Source organism: Coturnix japonica, chromosome 9 (assembly GCF_054131305.1).
Source record: "Coturnix japonica strain WE chromosome 9, WE-NBRP24, whole genome shotgun sequence".
Taxonomy (NCBI): Eukaryota; Metazoa; Chordata; class Aves; order Galliformes; family Phasianidae; genus Coturnix; species Coturnix japonica.
Window position 1 is genome coordinate 19,607,394 of NC_140671.1, and position 11,779 is coordinate 19,619,172.

The window sequence follows — 11,779 nt, forward strand, 5'->3', positions numbered from 1 at the left end:
CTATCAGACTGCGAAATGTTTAGATTTATGATATGATATGAAATGATATGCCTATTCATTTCCCAAGGCAAAATAGAGGGGAAAGTATTTTCCTGTCTTAATGAGGCATCATGATGGTCCCTGTGAAGGGCAAGTATAATGAAAATGGGGAACTGGAGTAAGCTCTGCAGCAGACTACAGCAAAATGGTGTGACTGTTGTGATGTCCCTGCAGAGAAAGAAGACGTGTTTACAAACAAGGACAAGGTACAAAAGGAGGTGAAGGCTGCACTGACTCAAAATGCCACGCTGAGCTGCGAGGTGGCCCAGGAGAAGATGGAGGTGAAGTGGTACAAGGAGGGGAAACTGATCACCTCGAGCAAGAAGTTCAAGGTGGAGTCAGAGGGCAAACAGTGTCGGCTGGTGGTGATCCAGGTAGAGAAGAAAGATGCAGGGGAGTACAGCTGCGAGGCTGCTGGCCAGAAACTCACCTTCAAGATTCATGTCACAGGTGAGAGAGAACACATTTTGGCCTTTCATTCTAGAATGTTTTAGAAAACGGTCATTAGTTTGTAAGTTTTCCCTGCTATGCTTAAAATTTTTGGAGCTGAACTTTGGGGTGGTTAATTTCTGATGAGGAAATTGAACAAATTATTCTAAATACAGTTGTGAGGCAGCTCCATCTTTTAAAATCTTCAGGAATTTCCTTTTGCTGTGGGAATGAGGCCATAGACAAGAAAGTTCTGATTGCACTTCTCCATTCCCACGTGCCTGTACCACTAGAACAACTCTGCAATGCAGCTGCGTCTCAGGAAGTTTCAGAACAGGGGCTTTGTGTCAAGCACTAGGGGGTGTGCTCTATGTAACATGTTTTTGTCTTGGAAGGGCTCATTTAGCATGGGAGAGAATACTACAGGAATGTTTTGTATAAGTTGATGTTTTGAAGACATAAGTAAATGGCAGCTAGGGGACGAAAGAGTCATGAGAGTCATACAAGAAGCATCACAGAATGCCTTTTGTTGGAAGGGACCTGGAGGATCATCCAGTTCCAATCTCTGTCCTGGAAAGGAACACATTCTTTGAGACTAGGTTGCTCTAACACCCATCCAGCCTAGACTTGAACGTTTTCAGGGATGGGGCATCCATAAATTGCACAACTTCTCTCCACATCATTCTCTTGGGGCATCAGACTGGGAGAACTGATTCATTTTTCTGACTCCTTCCCCAAAACCTGCTCTTCTTTCAAGAGGCCAAACTAATGTATCTCTCTCTTTTCAGAGCCAGAATTTGTATTTACAAACAAGGAGAAGGTACAGAAGGTGGTGAAGGCTGCAACAACAGAAAAATGCCACGCTGAGCTGCGAGGTGGCCCAGGAGAAGATGGAGGTTGTCATCAATTTATAAGCAATGAGCCAATAATGTTCCAATTATAAACTTTTATTAATTGTAGCGGGTAAAACTAAAAGGCAATTCAGCGCTGGGCGACAGGGGGATTATTGTTCCTCCAACTGCCGCGCCGTCCCGTCCCTTGCAACTTCTTTTGTATTGTCCATCCCGAGCGTATTGTCCTTTAATTGGTCGGTTGTGATCGTGCGACTTGGTGTGTCGTTCCTTGGTTGGTCCTTCCGTGGAACTTTGTATCCATCGGGGCGCGCTTTGCCTGTAACTACGCAGAGTACACAATCTACCCATAAAATTAGAGTGTTCTGCAACCTTTGTGGCCTCCATATTCCACCATTATATCCCGGTCCTAATGAACAAGCACTCCACCACAATGCTACCACATCCCGGTCTTAATGAGCAAACATTTTATCACAGAGGTCAAGTGATAAAAGGAGGGGAAACTGATCACCTCGAGCAAGAAGTTCAAGGTAGAGTCAGAGGGCAAACAGCGTCGGCTGGTGGTGAGCCAGGTGGAGAAGAAAGATGCAGGGGAGTACAGCTGCGAGGCTGCTGGCCAGAAACTCACCTTCAAGATTCATGTCACAGGTAAGACAGGTGTTGTATGAAATACAGCAGAGAACAGTAAAGTAAAATCTAGTTTCTATTATACTGCACCTGGATCACTGTAGTCTGTGCTGAGGTTTTTTCCCTAGACTTGATTGCCTGGGTTTGTAGAAAGTATTTGGTTTCAGTATGACACAAAGACCTGTTTCAGTCTGTCTGTAGAGCAATAATTAGTAATATATGTACAGTGGAAGCAATATTCAAGATATTATTCAAATCTCTCCTGTGCCTGAGATCCCAAACTGTAATTCTTGTTCACCTAAACATTTGACTAAGATAAGTATGTGCAGTGAGGCTGGAGTGCATGTTCTACGTGCAGCCTTTCATGGCAGGAGAAGCAGGAACTTCTCCTAGTAGTACACTGCCTTTTTACTATGCCTTTATGTTGGAGGCTGCATCTGGATAGGTGAGTCTGCTACTCACAGTAAGAGACCTGGTAGAGCTGACTATTGCCAGAGCTCAAAGTAAGATAGATATCTGCAAATCACACACAAAGAACAAAGGACTGCGTTGGTGAGCATATTTCCTTTGTGCCTTTGACAGTCACAGTTGTGGCAATGGTAGAGGCCATGAGGAGTCTGTTCAGGAAGCCAGGAGTACTGTTCTGGGTCATGAAAAGGCAGCCAGTGGTTTGACTATCACATGTTTATGTGTTTTGATGTTTCACAGTGGGTCTTAAGTAAAAGGAACTCAGGTTTTGGTTGCCTGCAGGACAGATGTTCTTTTGGGTTCAATATGTTTGCATAGTGACTTGCAACCATGGGACTGGTGTTCAAGGACCCTCTTGGTTCCTTCAGTTCCTAGGTTCTTTCTTGCCTAGATTTGACGCTTTGTTTCAACAGAAGAGCTGATATTCTCTAGTGAAGGCTATTAGTTTGGGCACAAGTGGTAACCTAAACCTGTTCCAACCTGTACATACAAACCTGCAAGTTGGTCTCATTTCGGTCCCTCAGTCAATACTTTTTCTTTTCTTCCCTCAGAGCCAAAACCTGTGTTTATAAACCAGGAGCAGGTGCAGAAAGAGGTGAGTGCTGCCCTGGCAGCAAGTGCCTCCCTCAGCTGTGAAGTAGCACAGGATCCAACCGAAGTAAAATGGTACAAGGATGGAAGACTGCTTGCCTCCTCCAGAAAGTTCAGAATGGAATCTGTGGGCAAAACACGGCGTCTGGTTGTGGAGCAGCTGGAGAAGAAAGATGCTGGAGAATACATCTGCGAGGCTGCTGGCCAGAAGATGACCTTCAAGTTGGAAACAACTGGTGAGCATTCGCTTTGGGAGCACTAAGCAGCTTTTTATGTGGCTTAGAGGAAGACTGGCTGTCTTCTACCCTGTGGGCATGGAACAGCCACAATTCCCCCCGGAACAACATCAATGACCCACACCACAAGTTGGATTCTCCTTTTTAATGTAGTGGTAGCGAGGTGAAAATCTGGCTGTGGAATATTTTTGACTAAGGAACTTCTACTTTAATTTCTAGCTTGCATGAGTCTGGTTTAAAAACTTGCTGTTCTGATGGAAGGAGAGGATGTTGGTACAGGATAACTGCGGGATTTGTGCTCTCCCGACATCCAGTTGCAATCACAGCTTATTGTTGCTATAGAAAACAGCTTCTCTGTAGACAAATTGAGTTAGTTCCAATAAGTGGCTGAAGCCCTAAGTGATCCAAGGTGAAGCATGATCCAAACTGGAATTTAACTAATTGTAGTAGGGAATCCAAGCCTTAATGAGATGAGTTATTTAAAATATGAGTCCTCCATCTAAAACAGCATTGAACTCTTACTCTGGTTTATGATAGAAGTGAGAGTTTAACAGCAGAAGTCTGAAGTTATGCTCCATATTTCTCATCACTCAAGAGAATATTTGAATATATGAATTCCTTTGGCTATGTTAGAGCTCATAATGAGGTCAGCTGATGTTCTTTAAATGCTCGGAGTCTAGCAATGTGGGGAAGTGGACTGGTATTTGCTGTTGAGCTTTAGGCTAAGAAGCCTGATTTTAGAGGACTGTGGACTTCCCCTTTCCCTTCCCCTCTCCTCCCCTTCTCCCTGGACTGATCCCACATGGTTTGAGAATGATTTCAGATCAAGGTAAATGAGGAATCGCCGTGTGAAAACCTGTTGTTTTACTGCACTGTAAAAGACACTTAGTCAAAAGACAAGTGTGTGTTCCAAGCTTGAGATTGCAGGAGATCCTAGAAACAACTCAGCTGCTCAAACCTGTAGTCTGGCTGAATCTTTTATTGTCAGTTTTGGTCAGGAGGAGATGCTTGAGTAAGACAAATAAAAGGTCACGGGTAAGTTGGTCCTTCTTGTGATATACTTCTAGGCTTTCATCAGGGAGAAGCTTAATTAGTCCAAATAATCATAGCAGAAACCACACCAAGAGCATGAGAGTGAAATTTATACTTTCTTGACGTGAAGGAAAATTTTACCTGGTTCTGCCATTCCCCAAATATTTGTTTCCTTATGACAAGAAGAACTTTGCAGAAGTAATTTTTTTTTTCAGTCTTGCGTGCAACACAAAAAGGGGTGAAATCTAGGAGGCCACCTGAAATGTTTTTTCCATCTGGAAGGATCCATTTAACAGCACCCATGGACCTGGTTATGAACAAAACTAAGTTCCCAACTAAATCCACATTCTTCTTTCTCCTTCTCAGAATTGCCTGTGAAAATCAGCAAACCATTGGCAGACAGTAGCGTCATTGAGAAGGACAAGGTCACATTTGAGTGTGAGCTGTCCAGGCCCAACATGGACGTCAAGTGGTTCAAGGTATGGCATGTAATGGTATTTTCCTTTCTGACTTCTCTGGAAATGAATGAGAGCCTTTAATTTCACTTCCAAGGGATGCGAGTCTGAGCTTTTCCTTGATAGCTTTTTCACTGCTCTCTTTTCTTTATGCTCTTTTATTTGCCCATATCAGCACTCTTTGTTATTATGTCCTGAGTTCATTTATCAAGTTGAAATTGAAGTTTGTTTTGGTTTTATTGTGAACTTTTTAGGTCATGCTGCACAAAATATTGTTGGTTGAACTACAGTACAGTCTTGAGCTTCAAGTCTAACACAGAAATTCTCAGCCGGGATTTTGTAGCCTTGTTGTGAACTGGGTTTTTGGGGTGAAATCTCAGTTTTCTTTGCACCTGACAGTGTGAGAATTTGCTCTGGCACTTTGTGTACCTCCCTGGTGCTCAGCTGTTCCTTCCCTTACTTGGGGATAACGTCATTTATTCAAGGTGATGTCCAAACAGGCTTGTTAACAGTCCTCCGCAGTGCTTTAAGCTGTCATAGGTCAGCCAGAATTTATGCATGTTCTATAGCCATTCCTTCATGTTGAAAACACTGCACTGTGCTTAAGCTTCAGCATATGTTCCAGTAAGCACAGTTCCATTAATTCTAGGGGAGTGGGTGAATTAAGCATAGATCTGAAGGCTCCCTTTGCTCAGTGCAGAGATGGAAGGACTAATGGAGATCTGACTTGATATTTTCCCTTCTAGGATGGGAAGGAGCTCTGTCAAAGTAAAAAAGTGGGCATTACTTCCCAGGGAAATAAGAGAAGTCTCATTATTCACAAGTGTGAATATGAAGATCAGGGAACATCCACATGCTGAGCAGCCTAAGACAAGACATCAGCTACCCTAAAGGTTCATTTTATGTTTAACTGAAAGAGCAAATAAATCCTCTTGTGGTATTTTGCACCACGGGAAGAAATGCTTCATGGGCAGTTTGGGCATTTCTTGGTTAGTCCTTTTGGATACCTTTCTCTTTCTTCTTTATGCTCAAGACAGATTTTCCCTCCATGTGTTGCATTGGTTAAACCCCAGTTTGTAGCTCATCATTGGGCTCTGAAGCATCAGACTTGTTACTGAACACACGGGTCTGCTGTGCCCTGGTAGATGCCACCTTCCCAAGGGACGTATGAAAGGATGCTTTTTTCTGATTTCCTACTAGATGCTGTCCTCATGTGGCCACTTGGGTTCAGTGTTAGCATGAACATGAACATGTGTCCTGTCCCATGACTTTGGTGAACTCTCATTTTCTCTCTCATTCTGCAACCAGGTTGGGTTGCTGTTTCAGTACTGGCTGTTTTATGTAGCCATTCCATTTGTTCTGGTTTACGTTCTTTTTTATTTTCTTTTTTTTCAGGCATCATTTCTATACAGTAGACAAAGCCAGCCTATTACATTTGATTTACAGTTTTTAGCTTTTGCTGGTAAGCATTTCAGCTCTCAGGCAGTTTTACCAACAGCTTTGAAGAGCTGAAATGAACCAGCCTGGACACGATGGTCTGTTTTTGTTGGTGTGATGAATTTATGAAGTTAAACTGATTGACCCCATAAGGTTTTACAGTGTATGACTCACGTCTGGCAGAGTTATCACAGCAATGAGTTTATATACTTAGCATTTCAGGAGGCAAATGGTTGGGGATACTCTTTCATTTGCTTGCGTCTCAGAGTGAATCACTAGTATGTGAACCATCCTTCATCTCCTTTGTATTGCTTTTGTGTGTGTCTGTGTGTGGTTTCCCCTGTGAATTTCATTCTTTCCAGTTATATGGAAGTTCTCTTTTGAGCAGTGAAATTAGATGTTCCATCATCAGTCATAATGGTAAAGCTGAGTTGCCACGTTATCTGTGTCCTTTCTGTCTGGCGTCTCAATAACTGCTGCCCCACCACAATATCTGCCTAATACTTCAGCTCCATGGATGCCTCCTTGTGCAAACTGAGAGCCTGTATTTGGTGTGCATAGATCTGGGCTTACATCTGTGCTGGTAAATGCACTAGTGCATGGGCTAAGCAGTCCTGCCTCCTGTGCTGTGGGCATTGAGATGGGGCTCCTACAAGCTGCCCATTGCAAGATATTTAGAAACTAATTGCTGCGGAGGTTTCCATCCTCTTTTCAGACTAACTAAAATTTGGTTAGTGGGATCAAAACAGAAGGGGCAGGGAGGGAGAGCTGACCAAGGACTACTGATGGAACAACTATGAATCCTTGGTTCCTCAGGATTCCCTGCATCAGCAGTTGGCAACAGGAGTAAGGGGGCTCAGGAGGACACTGTGGAGTAGTGTGAAAAATGAGCGAAGAGAGTTACTAATTGATGCCTCTTGGAAAGTAGTCCAAGAGTGGTCCTCTTCCTAAACTCTCCTCTTGTGTGTGGTTTTATCTTTATGAGGTGTTCATAACAAGTGATGTGTAGATCTCCCTTATCTCATAATGTCTTTTCCTGCCTGCAGTGAATATGCAGGATACTGGATCATATACCAGCTTCTTTGAATTACTGCTCATGTCAGGAGATAAAATCTGCCTATTCTTTGAACTAACACTGGCGAGGGTTAGTTATTCTGGCTACCGAGAGAATGACACAGCAGATTAAACTCTTTCATTTCCTTCTTTGTCAAATGCCTTTTCATCTAACTGTGTGTCCCATAGAAATTCAGAGCAGTGTTGGCTGAGGGAAGTGGAAATATTTATCTCCTGTGTGTATCTGCCACCCTATTTAGACATGCTGGCAGAGCGCAGAGATTGGAGGAGTTGGATTAGGCAGTAGTTTCCCTATTGCTCACAGAACCACTTTTTCTGTGGTCTCCCAGCTACCCTGTGCCCAGTGGCCTATGCAAGGTGGAGCGGAAAAGGCTCATTTTATGAACAAACAGGAACCTTTCTGGTCAGATTAATACCTGTGCTCTTTTAGAGAGATTTAGATACTAGAGATTTTAGGTACTGGAATAGGCTCCCCAGAAAGGTGGTTGAATCACCATCCCTGGTTGTGTTTAAGAGCCTTTTGGATGTGGTACTCAGGGATATGATTTAGTGTAGGGTTTTTAGAGTTAGGGTACTGGTTAGGCTGCGGTTGGACTTGATGATCTTCAATGTCTTTTCCAACCTGGGTAAATCTATGATTCTATGCAGGAACTCTTCTCCTGAGGTTAATCCAAGTTGTATCCAGGCCCTTCAGAAGGAAAGGGATATAGCAGCACAGAAATATGGCCTGATTCTGACATAACTAAATGCAGACCTGGAGAGTTAAAAGGGATTGTGTGATGTTCAAAGGATTTTGAAGCAAAGATGTCCCCTAGGTAAGATTTGTGGCTGACATTCCCCATACATTGTTTGTAGGCACACAAGCTAAGGAGAGACTAGTGATGAGCATGCAGAGAAGCCAATGGTTCAGACAGGTTTGTAGTGACACAACACTGTAGAGTTCTGTCTAGTTCTCCTTGGCATAGTTTGGAAAATAAAGATGAGGTAATTGGTGGTAACCAATATGGCTTCATCAAGGTCAAGCCATGCCTGACAAACTTGGTGGCCTTTCATGATGGAGTAACAGCATCAGTGGATAATGGGAGAGCAACTGACATCATCTACATGGACCTGTGCAGAGCATTTGATCCCGTCCTGCATGACATCCTGGTCACCAAACTGGAGAAAAATGATTTTGATGGATGGACCAGTTGCAGGATAGGGAACTGTCTGGATGGTCACACTCAGAGAGCTGCAGTCAATAGCTCAGTGTCCAGGTGGAGGGTGGTGTTGGGACCAGTGTTATTTAACATTTTTGTAGGCAACATGGAGAGTGGAATCAAATGCAGCCTCAGCAAGTTTGCAGATGACACCAAGCTGAGCGGTGCTGTTGATGTGCTAGAGGGAAGGGATGCTACTCAGAGGGACCTGGACAGGCTGGAGAGGTGGGCCCTTGGCAGCCTCATGAACTTGAGTGTGGCCAAGAACAAGGCCCTGCACCTGGGTCAGGGCAATCCCAAGCACAGGCACAGGCTTAGAGGAGAATGATTTGAGAGAAGCCTTGACCCTGAGGAGAAGAGTTGGTCTGGAGGGAGGTGTCCCTGCCTATAGCAGGGGGACTGGAACTAAATGACCTTAAAGATTCAGTCAGTTCTATTGTTTTTCTACCCTTAATTTTGCTTGAAAGGTTTTAGAATAAATGAGATTCTGGTTTCCATGAAAACTGTTTGCAGGGAGCTCCATTGTAGCTAGTAGGTCTGTCTTTAAGTTCAAGGGCAATAATGCATTGACTGTGTTGAAGAGAGAAATGACTCAGGAATGGATGATGGTTTAGAATAAAACATAATCCTACTTATTTTCTATGCAAATATGTGTAAGGAAAAGATGCTGCACTCAGTTCTGGAAATACCCTGACAAATATATCTCTACTGTTTCACAGCTGGAGATATCAAGATTGTTAAAGCACTGGAAGATGTGGAAGTGAATGAATATGGGAGTGCATCTTTTGTCTGTGAGATTTCACACGATGAGGTTCAGAGCCAGTGGTACAAAGAGGACAACAAGCTGAAGGCTGATGACAACATCAGAATGCAACAAGATGGTAGGGTGTAAGCGGGGGGTCTTTCTCCTGAGTGGGGGGTGGGTTGGAGATCAAGCATATAAGACATCTGAAATGAAGTGAAGAGGGTTCAGAAGCGAGTTCCCCTTTTGTTTTGGGACTGAGGTTTAGGTGGAACAAGTGACATGGTGGGATGCTTAGTGTGGGAAGTGTGATGCTATCCCACCATCCCACACTGCTGGGAGCAGGTAGGAAATGAGTGCAGTTATTTCCAAAGTGGGGGTGAACAGGGCAGTCAGTTCACCTCTCCAAAGAGGTTTTGTCTGACAGTGAGTGTGATCCTTCTGTATCAGATACTTTGAATTTGACGGTGGCCGCATTTGATCAGTCCTTGTAGAAGCCATGTTTAGATTCTGCTTTGGTCTGCTCCATTTCCAGTTCAAAGTCGTTGGACACTAAATGAGACAGCTGCATCTCAGTAAAAGATGTGTTTGAATAGCTGTGATGTGCTTACTATTCAGATTTACAGAGCTGAGGTTTTGTCCTTGGCTATAGCAAAGAAGTCAAATCAGGTGAAATTAATTGTATTTCTGAACTAGACAAGTTTAAGTTTGGTAGCACCTAAATTTGGTGCGGTTTGTCATTGATTTCATCTGAAAGAAACTTGCAGGCTTTTTATCTGCTGTTGTCCCCAGCGTAAGATTATCCATTCACATCCTAAAGTACTTGTTATATTTTCAACTCACTCTTATTTGAATAAAAGCCTCAACAATTGGGAGCAATTTAATAAGCACAGAACAAGAGCTGGACCTTGCATTTGGTAGATACTGTACAGTATTACTTCATAGAAATGTAGTCAATGGCATTCCCTATAGACAATCGTTTGTTTTATCTTTAGAGTCGTTCAAAGAACCATTGTGAACTTGACATTAATTGGAATGGAATACACGCAAGAGACTTTCCTCTTCTTCCAATTGTCCTCATCCTTTCTTCTCTTCCACCCCTGCTTTGCAGATTACCATATAGAAATCACCAGGAAGTTGGAGGACAAGACAGCTTTGGAACGTCATTCTGTCATCCTGTCCTGTGACTTCAGGCCTTCTCCAAAGGTTGTGAAATGGTTCAAGGGCCGCACACCCATCGAGCCCTCTGAGAAGTACAAGATCAAGAGGGATAAGCATTCAGTAGAGCTCAGAATTCTGAAGCTGAAGCCCGATGATGCTGGTGTGTACAAGTGCAAGGCAGGAATTGCAGAGACTGAGGCCACGCTGACAGCTGAAGGTATGAGCAGGGAGGGTGGCCTCTTCCATGTCCTATTTCACCTCAGATTTCTCTTCTTGAGGTTGACTTCTGCCGTTCTCTCCTGCTAACTTTATACATGTATTATCTTCACATAGATGATTACACAAAGATCATCTAGTCCAACCATTCTACCACATCCCAGTATGATTTATAGTAACAGTGGTAACAGTTCACCTTGTTTCCCCACAGCCCGCAATGTAGAAGTAACGAAGCACCTGCAGGATGTAGAAATTGAAGAAGAGAGCTCTGCTGTCTTCTCCTGCGAGCTGTCCCATAATGACGAGGACGTGGAATGGTTCCTGAATGGCAACCTCCTTTACACCAACAATTACAATGACATCAAGAACGTTGGCAATTGCTGCACACTGACAATGAAGCAGGTTAAGCCTGAGGATGCTGGCACAGTGACAGTGAAGTCAGACAAGGTGTCAGAAAGCGCACCTGAAGGTGATAGGTGGGTCTGATCACACCCCTCCTGGATGTAAGAGATGCTAAGGAGCTCCAGTTCATTCTATTGTGCAGCAGTCCTGCTTCTAAAGCTGACCTCTCTGGGGTGACAAGTCATCAGAGGCTTTCTTCCAGTGGAAGGTTCCATTGCAGCAGATATCAAGGAAGGAGGATGGTTTTGGTGTCCTGCCAAAGCATTCCATTGCTTTTTATCATCATTTTACTTAACACAAGGAGAGTTACAGGAGCAATTTCTTTTACTGCTTCAGTAACATGCAGTGTCAATGCTGTTGTCTCCAAGGATTTATGACTGAAGGAGAGATCATTCAGTGTGTGTTTTGCCTCTGGGATGACTAATGACCAGGCTGTGAGCAACCTGATCTAGCTGTGAATGTCCCTTTTTATTGCAGGGGAGCTGGGCTAGATGGCCTTTAAGGGTCTCTTCCAATTCTAAGGAACTTGTGCCTGAAGTGCAGAAGTGGATGAATTATACCACTTCTTCATATCCTCCCCATGATTACAGAGGAAATACAACAAAACAACATGCATGGTCTTACTGTTGTCATTTGCTTGAATACGAAGACGTCTCTTTTTTATGGTTGAGATTTTTGTTGATATGGGTCAGGAGGAACTCACACTTTTTAGCTTTCTCAATAGGCAAAAAGTTCCAGTTGCTGCAAGCCACCGAGGTAACCAATAGAGGGGCCCTGATCCCCCTTGTGCCATCGGGATGCTCTGGCACGGGATGTGCCT

At 43.7% G+C, this 11,779-nt stretch overlaps 1 protein-coding gene across 1 annotated transcript in view; it reads left to right on the top strand.

Moving 5' to 3' along the window:
* LOC146759751 (obscurin-like protein 1) overlaps positions 1-10,618 on the top strand; it is a 69,055-nt gene extending 58,437 nt beyond the window's left edge. Inside the window, exons 2-6 of the mRNA XM_085509867.1 lie at positions 214-489; positions 1,257-1,364; positions 9,158-9,319; positions 10,292-10,558; positions 10,605-10,618. Of these exons, the coding sequence (XP_085365993.1) occupies positions 214-489; positions 1,257-1,364; positions 9,158-9,319; positions 10,292-10,558; positions 10,605-10,618 (827 nt within the window). The remainder of the gene's footprint in view (positions 1-213; positions 490-1,256; positions 1,365-9,157; positions 9,320-10,291; positions 10,559-10,604) is intronic.
* The last annotated feature ends 1,161 nt before the right edge of the window (positions 10,619-11,779 follow it).